The 14607-nt window shown below is 40.9% G+C and overlaps 1 protein-coding gene across 1 annotated transcript in view; it reads left to right on the forward strand.

The window, feature by feature from the left end:
• Window positions 1–289: 289 nt before the first annotated feature.
• Window positions 290–14607, forward strand: part of LOC136883333 (structural maintenance of chromosomes protein 1A) — a 224974-nt gene continuing 210656 nt past the window's right edge. The window contains exon 1 of the mRNA XM_067155569.2: window positions 290–406. Coding sequence (XP_067011670.2) covers window positions 295–406 — 112 coding nt within the window. The 5' untranslated portion in view covers window positions 290–294. The remainder of the gene's footprint in view (window positions 407–14607) is intronic.

Genomic DNA, 14607 nt, shown 5'->3' on the forward strand with positions numbered 1-14607 from the left:
ATATTCCTTTTCATCTTCTCCATCTTTTGGGTTTGTTTAGAGGATGCGTGGCTGGGTATACCGCTCCCAAGCGAAGCCCATTAAATTATACGATCAAGACAAGACAAGACAATAATAATGGTGGATGTCGAGCCGCCGTAGTTAGTTCTTCGCGCTTAATTTTGAGAAATATACCAATGTAGTATTTTGTTCAGTGTGGTTTAGTTGCAGTTTGTGGCTTCCGAAGACATCTTTATCACGCTCATTTGTATAACTCGTAGGAGTGTTAAATTTGTTTCATATTATTGTGACAAGATGCCTGCAAGATTAAATTTCATTGAAGTAGAGAATTTTAAATCGTATCGAGGAAGCGTATCCATCGGCCCTTTGAAGTGCTTCACAGCAGTAATTGGACCAAATGGATCCGGTAAGCATTTCAATATAGATTGTAGAGTCGCCTGTATAAAGCGCAAGAATAATTTAGCTTCTAGAATTTTGGCGGCAATTTTTTTCTTTCATTCGAAGATTGTTGGATGATAGATGTTCCGGCTTTGTGACAGAAAATGGGATAGTGCTTTACTGAACCTTCGAGCGTTTGAGCACTACATTAATGACGTAAGAACGTAAAATGCGGTTTGGAGTGAATGTATTTTGTTGATTGGATTTACTGCGACACTTCAGGTGCTTCGTGTTGAAAGTAGTATCTTCTGTGATATTTTATTTATTTAAAAGCAGCCTTTTTTAAATGGAATGTTTTCAGCCTTCACTGAAGTATGATGATTAAAGAACGTACTAAAAATTTGCATGATTGAGGTATATAGCCCATTCCAAAATTCCTAAATGTACCTCACACTGAAAGTAAATTTGATGTTCTAAAATTGCTCGTATGAGCCTTCGTACCAGGTGTGCATATTTTGAAAAGAGAGAAAACATAGTAAAATGATGTGTAGCAATACCTTAAATAATAGAAAGGAAACCTATATCATTAGTCCAGCCCGTGGACTGCTATTCACACAGAAATATATTCACAAAATTATAAATTACACGGTACTAGTTTCGACCCATCTAGGGGTCATCATCAGCCGTATTGGAGCAAAGATCACTTTTGGCGAAATCGTAAGAAAAAGTGATCTTTGCTCCAATACGGCTGATGATGACCCCTAGATGGGTCGAAACTAGTACCGTGTAATTTATAATTTTGTGAATATATTTTAGTATTGAAAAGGTGGAAACGTTTACGTTGCTGTTATTATTACTTATATATTATTCTCAGTTCAATACGGACCAAAAACATGAAATTCATAACCATTAATTCACACAGACGCGTAACGACTGTCATTTGTTTTCTCGCTCGCGGCCGCCTTGGAAAGGATGTTCTGCACCAGTGCTCAGTGCTGCCAACCTCTGTACTTAGGAACTATGCTTCAAATTGACAGAGGAACTATGCTTCAAATTGTATACGGTTAGGACAGGATCTGGTCAAGACCATTGGTCTGGACGGTTAGGATTCTTGCCGTGGACAAGATCATTGGTCTGGACGGTTAGGATTCTTGCCGTGGACAAAACCATTGGTCTGGACGGTTAGAAGCCGCGAAGCGGCGTTAGGCGCCTAGTTTCGTATACGGTTAGGATAGGATCTAGGCAAGACTATTGGTCTGGATGGTTAGGATTCTTGCCGTGGACAAGATCATTGGTCTGGACGGTTAGGATTCTTGCCGTGGACAAAACCATTGGTCTGGGTGGTTAGAGCCGCGAAGTGGCGTTAGGCCCCTAGTTTCGTAGACGGTTAGGATAGGATCTAGGCAAGACCATTGGTCTGGATGGTTAGGATTTTTGCCGTGGACAAGACCATTGGTCTGGACGGTTAGGATTCTTGCCGTGGACAAGACCATTGGTCTGGGCGGTTAGAAGCGGCGTTAGGCCCCTAGTTTCGTATACGACTTGCGCTTTTATTGTGCTGCGGTTGGTAACGGATTATCATCAACATACTTGACGGGAAGGAGATCACGTGCCACTTTACATTGGCCAATAAGAATACAAGTACCTACTTCAGAAATGAGCATGGCGTGTAATAATCTTTATTAGGTTATAAAAGTAAATATACTTCTTGGGGTGGGATGGTGGGTTCCTGGACATCGCAAAGAACACACCTCTCCTCTGATACGCTCTCCAAGTAAGATTTCCCTAATTCCACTCACTTGTAACATTACAAATTACGCCGGTCTACGGGCTGTACTAATGCCGAAACCTATCTTTATGCTTGCCAGAGATCCACCATCCCATCACCAGAAGTATTCTTACCTATATGGGAGAATTAAAACCAAGACTGTGTAAATCAGTGAAACTCTACCATTTTCTGTATTGCTGTTGGCAGGCCAAGTTTATTGTTTGTTTGTTTGTTTGTTTGTTTGTTTGTTTGTTTGTTCAACCCTTGTCCCGTTTCTTTACGGGGTCAAGTATGAGGTGAGATGAATCTGTTGTGGCGTGTTTTTAGGACTAGATGCCCTTCGTGACATCAACCTTATCAGAGGAGTTTATGATATGAAATGAATGACATGATATATGATACCAGGAAGGGAGAGGGTGAAATCCGCTGGACCGGGCGGATTGGCACAGTCTTGGATAAGTTGAGAGCTCATATCGTGTCGTACCATAGAGGTGCCACATTCGGTAAAAATAAGTCAGTCATGATCAGTGGTCTAACCAATCCACTCCAGTGGTTTTGTCCAGACCAAGGTTCTAACCCAGAGGTAGTCAGCTGGGCGTTAATTGGAACTAGCCCAGTGTGGCCGGGCTGGCCTGATGTAAATGCAGGCAGCTTATGTGGCAAGCAGACGTCACAGTGAAGCAAGAGAGCGAACACACATTGCAGGGATTGGATTGCAAAGCTCTCCACTACTCTCAACAAAATGCTTATTGGGGTACAGCATTTAAAAATTGCTAAAACTTATTCGCAAGAAAAACAACCTTTTCAAGATAATCCGGTTTGATTTATACTGCGCTCGATATGAAGGCAGTTTTGTTTTCTTACATTTATATATTCAAAGAAAACTGACATGTTATAATTTTTGTGTTACAATTTACGAAGTTTTAAGTGTACAAGCTACAATTAACTTTTCCTTGTATGGGAACTACAGTATTTCCACTTTAAAAAAAGTAAAATTCCTTGTTATTTATTCAGCAAAAAATAAAATATTTACATAATTCAACAAGTTTACTGCGTGACTATGCACAGTATTGTAGTGTTGTGTGACTTTCCCTGTTCACTGAATTTCTGAAAATAGTATTAAAATTTGTCAGGCGTCCGATGATAACAGCTAGCCTCTAAATGGTAAGGGAGTTTCATCACAAGCGAGGGCAGAGATATTTATTATCCGATTTTGAAGTACAAAATAGATATACAGTACGTATGCCTTCAAATACATAACCTACCTGATGTTATTCCTGGTAGGCCTAAGCATTATTGGATTGTTGGTGAGTTTATTAGATAATTTAAACTCAAGCAACCACAAGCCACACCTTAATCACCTTAACTCCATATTATATTAGAAATGTTTCTAAAGCACCTCTTAAAATTTAATAGTGAAAACTGTAGTTCATTACGTACATTACAAAAATATTTGAGGTTGTAGGCCTAACTCTTGATTGTTTGTTTGTTTGTTTGTTTGTTTGTTTGTCCAACCCTTGTCCTGTTACTTTACGGGGTCGAGTATGAGATGAGATGAATCTGTCGTGGCGTGTTTTTATGACTAGATGCCCTTCGTGATGTCAACCTCATCAGAGGAGTTAATGATATGAAATGAATGACATGATATATGATTCCAGGAAGGGAGAGGGTGAAACCCGGTGGACCGGGCAAGTTGGCCGTGCAGTTAGGGGCGGACGGCTGTGAGCTTGCATCTGGGAGATAGTGGGTTCGAATCCCAATGTCGGCAGCCGTGAAGATGGTTTTTCATGGTTTCTTATTTTCAGACCAGGCAAATGCTGGGGCTGTACCTTAATTAAGGCCACGGCCGCTTTCTTCCAACTCTTAGGTCTTTCCTCCCCCATCGTCGCCATAAGACCTATCTGTGTCGGTGCGACGTAAAGCCACTAGCAAAAAAAAGAAACCCGGTGTCGGCACATAGCCTACTCCTGTCAAATAGCACCAAGGGGTCTGCTCAAGGCTTAACATCGCCATCCGACGGAAGAATCACCATCAACAGCGACATTGGGGTTCGAACCCACTATCTCCCAAATGAAAGCTCACAGCTGCACAATAATAACCGCACGGCCAACTCGCTCGGTGTGACTGATCCTCTGTAAGGTTATGGTATCGGTGACATGGTCAACCCATTACATTCTTAGCAGTTCTTTGTAGATCCATATTTCAAATGTGTCAATTTCATTTTTGGATGATTGAGTTAGTGTCCAAACTTCATCTCCATATAGTGCCTGCCTTGTGGCCATAATCTTTTAAGCTGTGAAGTCTTTATATTTATAGTCTTCCACCGTGGTTAGCTGGTTTGAGCCCCTTGAAAAAAAAAGTCCAAGTTCAAGCAAAATGTTGACTGATAGGATACGGTAGGTAGTGGCATACATTTCTAATAATTAGATTGCTTGCCAAAAGTGTGCATTTAATTCCAAATCTCTGCGCATCGTTCATATGGAGTGGTGACATATGACACTTTAGATGGTGATTTGTTCATCGGATGAACAGATCGCTTGGTACACAGTTTAAAAAATTTAGGGAAACATGTTTTTGAAGGTATGCCATGCTCCACAAAACAATATCTCACACCCAGGTATATTACCAAATAAACCTTTATTCTGTACTGTTGAAGTAGGTATACAAAAGAACATCGATGGATTTGCGTTCATTTTCAGAACACGAATGGAAATGTCCAAATAGGGGCGAAAACAAAGTGATAACAGTCCTCCAGGGTGGATTTTTATCACAGTTGGAGAGCTTCAGTATGGTGTATGTCCTCCACGAGCATTTATCACAGCTTAGCACCTACGTGGCAAGCTCCATATAAGTCGATGGAGGTCACGTTGCGGTATCAAGTCCCATTCTTCAGTGAGAGCCTGTTTGAGGTATTGGGAGAGTCTGTGGTTGAAAAGGACGCCCACGAACACTTCTGTCAAGCCTATCCCATACATGCTCAATTGTATTAAGATCGGGACTCACTGCTGGCCATTCCACCACTTGAATGTCCAGTTCTCGCAAGACAGCTCCAGTGATGCGTGTTACATGAGCCCTGGCATTGTCGTGCATGTGTACGAATTCAGGGCCAACCCCGTATGCGGGAACCAACACATGCTGTAGCAGTATCTGCTCGATGTTCCCTGCAGTGGCGAGATTACCATGCACGACGACAAGATCCCTACGGCCATCAATACTGATGCCACCCCACACTATCACAGAACCTTGTTCAAATCGGTCGCCTTCCTGTACACCATTTGGTGTGTGCTGCACACCACGGTGTCTCCATACACGTTGACGTCCATCACGCTGTGTCAGGGGAAATCTGGACTCTTCTGTGAACAACACAGGTCTCCATTGGCGAAGTTGCCAGTTGCCGTGGGTATGGGCAAACAGAAGGTGAGCTGCACGATGTTGCTGCGTTAAACGGGGCACTCGGAACAGGACGTCTGGGTCGTAAGGACACTTCTCTTAACCTGTTCCTTACTGTTTGGTCAGACACATGACTCCAGTGACCCTCCTCAGGTTTTGTTGCAGTTCTCTGGCAGTTGCTGAAGGACGCCACAACGCACAGATGGTCAGATATCGGCCATCCTGTGGTGTTGTCATGCGTCCACGACCTTGTTCAACCCTCCTTGTGAACTGGCTTGTCTCATTGTAGCGATTCCATGAGCGTTGAATAACTGACGGAGAGACATTGAGATCCACAGCAATACGACGAAAAGTCCATCCTTCCTGGATGAAAGTGACAACCCTTGCGACTTGAACCTCATTAAGATGTCTCATGGGATGTGCTGGTTTACGTACAACATGCTCAGATGACCGCAGTAGTCTGTGTACCTCACAACGACACACGGACGCACCGCTATTCACTTTGTTTTGAGGGGTCATCTGACAGTTTAATGCCTGGCTATGCCTACAGATGGAGTATAACTTCAATTTGACATACCCTGTCTAGCTAAGGTCTCAAGGTATGCTGTATGACCATTAGAACCCCATCTACCTAATTAACGTTCACATACCAGACGTTACAAAACATGGACCCTAATTTTTTTTAACTGTGTATAATTTGACAGGAGTAGGCTCTTTGCTGACGAAGGGTTTCACTCCTTCCCTACCTCATTATCCAGATGTGCAGGTTGCCCATGGGCATTAAATTGAAAAACATGAATCAGGCGAGCATAATATATCTTAGGGCACTCCTGACATTAAAAGCCATATGTTAAACTAGCAGTTACCTGCGGCTTCAATCGCGTGGATTTCGTAATTTGAAAAAGGTAATCATTCCTCGGCACTGTACAACAACATTATCTGAAAATCCCTAAAGTATGGAATCTCACTGAAAAATTGAGTTTATTTTACACCATTCAGTTTTTGAGATATAAGCACCCTCATAAAAAATTATTCAACTCTTTTACGAAAACGAAAAAATACGCGTTCCTGTATTTTAATGGTCTATCCAGATAACAAGTTTCATGTCTGTAACATGTTAAGTTATTGACATATAGTGTAGATATACCGGTACTCATTTAAAAAAATCACCCGCTTTTTCAATTTTTTTTCAGCACCTTAATTGGAATTTCCGAAAAAAAAATTGTGTTTATATTTAAAGGAGATTCAAAATACAAACTTTCACATCTGTAACATCTTCCTTTTTTGAGATATAAGTATCCTTATAAAATGAATTCAACTTCTTCACTTCTTTCCACCCCCTCCTCCCTCTTAAGTGGACATTTCATAAAAAAAAAGGTGTTTCTTTATTTTTAAAAGGGATTCAAAATACCAACTTTCACATCTGTAACATCTTTCGTTTTCGAGATATAAGTATCCTTATACAAATAATTCAAGTCATCTTTTACTTATTTTCACCTCCCCCAAAGTCGATTTTCCGAAAACAAAAAAAACACGTTCTTCTTTATTTTTAAAGCAGATTCAAAATGCCAACTTTCACATCTGTAACATCTTCACTTTTTGGGATATAAGTATCCTTATAAAAAGAATAATTCAACTCCTTTTTCACCCCCTCTCCCCGCTGATTCCTCCCCCCCCCCCCCAACGCGTGTTTATTTTTAAAGGAGTTTCCAAATACCAATTTTCACGTCTGCAACATCTTTAGTTTTTTGAGATATAAGTATCCTCATCCTCATACAGATAAATCAATTATATTGTAAATTCTTTCAGCTTCCCCCCCCCCCCCCCCTAAGTGGATTTTCTGTAAATAAAAAAATAAGTATATATTTTAAAGGAGATTCCAAATACCAATTTTCACGCCTGTAACATCTTCAGTTTTTGAGCTATCGGTATCCTAACAAAAAGAATTCAACCCCCCGCCGAAAGTGTTATTTCCGAAAACAATACATGTTCGTTTATTTTTAAAAGAGATAAGAAATACCAATTTTCATTCCTGTAATATGTTGAGTTTTTGAGATATACTGTAGATATGCTGATTTAAAAATTTCGCCCCTTTTTTAGCTCCCCTTAAGTGGATTTTCCAATAACAAATTATCTCTGTTTCTTTACTTTTACAGCAGATTCCAAATATACTAATTTTTACGTCCCTAACATGTTGCACTTATGTTATCACGATGAAATATTTTAAACACCTTTAAAATATCAGACACTGAAATAATGTTTTAACAATTGCATAGCAATGGAATAAGTTAAACACTTCACTTGCTTTCTAACCGAAGAAAAATTAAGTTGGGTAGTTTGAGAATTAGGCTATACTGAGTTTGGTTCTCGGTGTGAGAACTTGCATGTTGCGCTTGATAATTACGTTGTCACTTAACTCTACTGTTGATGGACAAAGTGACAGAGGGTCTGGCCATGCAGAGCCCTTGTCGAAGATTGCTTGTCTGTTGCTGAGTAGCCTCGTCTTTTATTGTTAAAGGCATACATGTCATCAGATAACGTGATTATTTAAAAGTGGATTTACACGAAAATCCCCCGGTGGATTTTCTTGAGATTTTATAGTGGAGACGTTCTTGTAATCGACTACAGAATGGCGTATCTCCCAAGACGATACAACCATTATTAAAGAAGTTGTCTAAATCGAAAGTTCTCGAATGTGTGATTCATGTTTCCAGAAATCCAGTCCTTGTCACGAGGCAAGTTGATGAGTTGAGCGGGTTGGTCTACCTCGCTCCTGCATATACGTCACTCACAGCTGTTTGCACACATGCTTATTTGTCCTGGTAGATGTAAACATAATACATATCAAGCTTGGAGTTCTCGGCGCACGTGATGATTAAACGACATCGCTCTTAATAAATACAGCATGTGCCGTGCATTCCTGGTAATATATATATATATAGATAAATGGTGAAGAAGTGCTCAATTCTATTCTGATAAAGGTGGACCTTGCATTTTCTGTTTGAGACCTGATTTTGAAAACATGGTTCCAGAGGATACTTCCCACTTAAATGAAATTCTTGACTCTCTCTACTTCTTTGTTTCCAGTCTTGAGTGCTATACGAACCTCTGAGCGACTTATTACCCTAAACTTGGTCTTAACGTTTTGCTCCAAGCTGTGTGCACTAGTGGCTGTAGATCTTTTAGGCTGTTGGCTAGCAGTACAGTGCGGTTGGCATAAATTAAGTTGTTGATATACTCTTCAACTTTAAGCTCAGGTAGTGGTTTGGAGAATATTTCCTCAGAGTAGATGTTAAAGAGAGTTGGGGAGAGGACACACCTGACACATCTGGCACCCCTGTGGATTTTTTCTGACCCAGTCAACTTCTCTTCTACTCTTACTTGTGCATGTTGGTTCCAGTAGAGGTGGGCAACGACATGGATATTTTTGACACCTACCCCAGCTTTTTGCAAGGTTGAGATCACCTAAAGCTGGCAAAACGATCAAGTGACTTCTTGTAATCCAGCAACTGCGTTATAGTTTACATACATATCAGAATCGTTGTATGAGAACCTTCATTGAAAAAAAGAGTGCCTTGCTAGTACCCAGGGAGTAGTGGAAACTGTACTGCTTCTTTCCAGGTTTTTTTACAATTTCTATGTATGCTAATGCTACCTAATTATTATTGATTTTCAGAAAGTCCTGAGCACGTGACAACATCAGGTTGACATTTTGGAATTCTCTGCATGTCGTTGCACCTGGTTTCTTCGGCAGCATCACAGATGTTGGCAGGAGTCAGTCTTCAGGGATGTTCCCGACTCGTAAATAGCGTTGAAAAGCTCAGTGAGTTTGGTAATACTGAAATTGCCCATCATCTTCAGCATTTCTACTGGAATTTCATCTGGACTTGTTGCTCTTCTGTTCTTGGATCTTTCTATCACCCTTTTCACTTGGCTGTCTGGTAATGAGGGGCCTGTCACACAATCCATGCTTGGCTTATCACCTCTTTCTTCGTTAAAAAGTTAAGTTTTTCTTCAGTGTGTTTTGCTAGATTCCTGTCGTCATTGAAGAAGAATGTAGGTTTCTGGTTATATTTACAGGTTACTTCTCTGATCTTATGATGGATGTTGAAGGTGTCATTCTTACTTCTTTGGAGCTCTTTTTTACATTTTGCCGGGCTGAGTAGCTCAGGCGGCTGAAGTGCTGGCCTTGTGACCCCAACTTGGCAGGTTCTCTCCTGGCTCAGTCCGGTGGTATTTGAAGTTGCTCAAATACGTCAGCCTCATGTCGATAGATTTACTGGCACGTAAAATAACTCCTGTTTGACTAAATTCTGGCACCTCGGTGTCTCCAAAAACCATAAAAGAAGTTAGTGGGACGTAAAAACCAACAGCATTATTATTATCTTTTTATATTTTCCTTTCATCCATTCCTCTTTTATGGCACTCACTTCTTTCTTGATTTTCTTGTTCAATTCTTCAAACCTCCCTTTATCAATGTTCTGGTAAGATCTCCTCTGGTCCGTTACGTGCAGAATTTTATCAGTCATCTATTCTTTCTTCTTCATCTCTCCATAGCGTCCAGCCCAGTTGTCATTTTCCCTTTTCTTGAGTTTTCCGAATTTCATTTTCATCTGATATACCAGCCGGTTTTGGTCAGATGAAACATCGTCTCCTGGTTAAGTTTTTGGCTGATGTTAAACTGTATGAGCCACCAGCAATAATGTCGTGCTATTGACTACACCATGTTTCTTCTAATGTCGACGTGTTTTATAGGCTAAATATGTGGTATCGTTAAATGCTGTCACTTATAAAGGCTGTTTTCATTTCTATGGTTCTGCAAAAAGTCAAGCCACAACCTCCCAGTTCTGTGTCTGTCCCTGTAGCATAATAAAATGGAGTAAAATGGAGACTCTTTTCTTAGTTATAAGAGTAAGAAAATGTTTTATTTAGTTTTAATAAATCAGCGATTGCTTTAGTTTGTAAGAGATACCGTTGTTGGAATTATACTGTGCAGTAAATCTGACACACACACACACACACACACACACACACACACACACACACACACACACACACACACACACACACACACACACACACACACACACACACACACACACACACACACACACACACACACACACACACACACACACACACACACACACACACACACACACACACACACACACACACACACACACACACACACACACACACACACACACACACACACACACACACACACACACACACACACACACACACACACACACACACACACACACACACACACACACACACACACACACACACACACACACACACACACACACACACACACACACACACACACACACACACACACACACACACACACACACACCCACCCCCCCCCCCCCCCCCTAGCATTCGAATGCTGCAACCTTGTACAGTACATTACGATAAGTGCTTGAATATGTGCCTCACAAACTTTATAACATTATAAGTGAGTAGAAATGATGCTAATCCTACGTGGAATTCCTTGTAGAGGAGAGATGTGTTCATCACAACGTCCGGGGACCCACCAGCCCGCCCCGCCAGAAGTACATTTACTACCCTATATTATTCGAGGATATTATCCATTTATCAAAATTAACTAAAAACCTGGGTTTTTTTTCCGCTCTAAAACGGTAAATTACAAATATATTAACACTCCAAAATGCTAAATTACTGATTTTAGAACTCTGCTAGTCATAGAAACCCTGATTGTGTTAATACTGAAAGTTTGTTAATGATTTATAATGAAAAGAATATATGATTATAATGAGAAGAATGAGATATTTTGAATTTAAGGGCTTAACATAAAGGTCATCAAGTGTAAATAGCGAAGTAAGATTTAGGTATCCTAGAAGATTTAAAGTATAGATTTAATAGATTTAAGAGGTAAGAGTAATGCAAAGTTGTAAAATGAGGGACACTATATACCCCCCCCCCCCTCGGGCATGGCACTGCAGCCCTGAAGGGCCTTGGCCTACCAGGCAACCGCTGCTCAGCCCAATTACCAAATTACAAGGTGTCATGTGGTCAGCACGACGAATCCTCTCGGCCGTTATTCTTGCCTTTCTAGACCGGGGCCGGTGTCTCGCCGTCAGATAGCTCCTCAATTCTAATCACGTAGGCTGAGAGTGAACCTCGAACCAGCCCTCAGATCCAGGTAAAAATTCCTGACCTGGCCGGGAAGCGAACCTGGGGCTTCCGGGTAGGAGGCAGGCACGCTACCCCTACACCATGGGGCTGGCAGGGACACTATATGAGAAAAATAATTTCATAATTCAGTTGTGCTGTCTTCATGAGCATTCGTATTGATAATCCTTGTGCACTAGTGCTCATGAACTTGGTTGCAATGGAAGTGCTTGTATTATTTTAGTGTTGTCTTCAGCTACAAAATGAGAAATATCTTGATCTCTAGTCTAAATAATCGCAAACAGTTTTATTTAAAGAATAGCTATACATGATTTGCCCCTTGAGGACTTTTTTGGGAACAGTGAACATATATATAAAATAATTTTTGTGGTTGTTTGCTGTGTATTTGGTGATACAAATGCAGAGTTGGGAAGTAATTGATTAAAAGTAATCAAATTACTTGTAACAAATACCTTTCTGTAATATTTACTTCTAATTTTTACTTTTTAACAAAATGTAATTTTTACTTGTAATTTAATTCTTGAAACAAAATTGTAATTGTTACATTCTAGTAATCAGTATAGTCTTCGGCAGTTTCTCATTTCCGAGCATTGCAATTTCCGTGGCTAAAAACTCTGTTTCTAATTCACAGCAGTTTGTGTTTAAACTTTCAGTGGCTGTACAGGCCAATTTTTTAGTAGAGCTTCCGCACACTGTGCAGCTTAGGGATGGGGGAAGATCTTGGATGGGTTTGGCAAAGTTCGCATTCCTATTGCTTCATTTTTTCATGTCTGCGGCCTTCTTATTCGAAGTGTTGAATTGAGGCGCAGGTAGTTTGCTTCCAAAGTATACGGTCCTCGGCAAGTGCTTCCCGGATTTGTGAGTTTATTTATGTCATTTTTAAGGTTTGTTTTAGTTGGTCTTTGAAGCGCCTCAAGAAGCACCCTGTGGTCTCAAGCTGAAGCCAAGTTTGCCATAGAGGATCTGACGCGATAGTCTTGTGTCAATCATATGGCGTACATTCCTTGCCCATATAATCAATGACCAATGTTTCTACACTCTTATACATGCTTTCTCGAGAACTTCAACATTGGAGGCAAACATTGGAGGCATAGTTCTCCCACTTGTTGCTTATGATGGAGTATAGTTTTTGCTGGTGAAAATGCTCCAGCTGTTTGATGGCACAGTGGTATAAGTTCCATGTTTCACAGCCACAGAGAAGTGTTAGGATGACTGCAGCCTGGTACACTTAGTTCCCATAAAATCACGAGATATAGCTGGGATGATAAAAAAAAAAAAGGATACAGTAATAGATTATATTCTGATAGAGATATATGAAAGAATGTGAATGATGTGAAAGTCATTCAAAATGAAAACCTTGGTGGAGACCCTAAACTATTGGTTGCAGTTATTGTAGAGAAAAGACCTCCCAGAGTCCGTAACAAAAGAGCCCCAAAAAATAAAAACTTCGCAACTTACCAAGCCAGGTGTTAGTATAATTCAGGGAAGGTGTCTGCAAATTGTTGCTGAGAGGAGAACTGAAATTGGTAGATACTAATAATAATAATAATAATAATTTCGTGTGGCTGTTTCCAGCCGAGTGTAGCCCTTGTAAGGCAGACCCTCCGATGAGGGTGGGCAGCATCTGCCATGTGTAGGTAACTGCATGTTATTGTGGTGGAGGATAGTGTTATGTGTGGTGTGTGAGTTGCAGGGATGTTGGGTGCAGCACAAACACCCAGCACCCGAGCCATTGGAATTAACGAATGAAGGTTCAAATCCCTAACCCGATCGGGAATCGAACCTGGGGCCCTCTGGACCAAAGGCCATCACGCTAACCATTTAGCCATGGAGCCAGAATTTCGAGATGAATGGGACACATTGACTAAGGTTGTGGTAGGTACAGCAGAAAACGTGTTATGTGGACAACAGAGCCAAATATAAAAACCTAAAGAAACTGTGTGGTGGAATGTTGATATTAAAAAAAAGCAATCAATTGCAGAAACTGTGCAAGAAGAGCCCTATATCAAGCAAGAATACAGGAAGATCACCATGTTATAGAGGAGGAGCTGTCAGTTTACAGAGAAAAAAATTATAGGTCAGGCAGTTGTAGCTGAAAAGCAAAAATAGGACGATCTGGCTACCAGAATAACACAGGGTGGGAATAAGAAACTGTTGTACAGAATCGTTAAAAGAGTAGAAGAACTGGAACTGAATCTATCCAATCTATAAAAGTTCCAAACGGCGAGGTGACTAGGGATAAGACCAAAATATTTCAGGAGTTCCAAAGGCACTTTGAAACTTTACTGAGCTGTGATAGAAAATGTCACTTCCTCAGAGGATGAACCTTATGATTTTGGCAGCACAAATACCAATAGTTTGATGTGGTTGGAAGTGGAGACAGCAGTATGTAAACTGAAAAATGACAAGTCAACTGGATCAGATGAATTTAATGTTGAGATGATCCAAGCACTCGGAGAGGTTGGACAGCAGTGGATGTACGGAGTAATGAACAACATTTGGAACATAATACCCAAGTACTGGATCCAGGAAATTATCATGCCATTGCTGAAAAAAGGTAATAGGAAGAAATGAACCAAATACAGAGTAATGTTGGTTACTGAATGCATGATTCGAAGCAGTGTATCGATTCATTCAAGTGTCCGAGTGAATCGATTCACAGGAACAGCGAGCTCACGGCACACGATTCGACTTACTCCAAGCAGACATTGCTGAGTGGCGCACTCACGGCTCGCTAGCGGGACACTGGACGTTGGCAGCGAGCTGAGCTTTCGCAGCAGCGTGACAGTGAACCATGGCACACCGAAAGAATCATGCGGAAGCACGGCTCAGTGTGACACAAGATACACACAGGTCCTTATCGGCACACTGGACATTACATAAAATCAGCTTCATGGTCTGTA

The sequence above is a fragment of the Anabrus simplex genome, chromosome 11 (assembly GCF_040414725.1).
Source record: "Anabrus simplex isolate iqAnaSimp1 chromosome 11, ASM4041472v1, whole genome shotgun sequence".
In the NCBI taxonomy this organism is placed as follows: domain Eukaryota; kingdom Metazoa; phylum Arthropoda; class Insecta; order Orthoptera; family Tettigoniidae; genus Anabrus; species Anabrus simplex.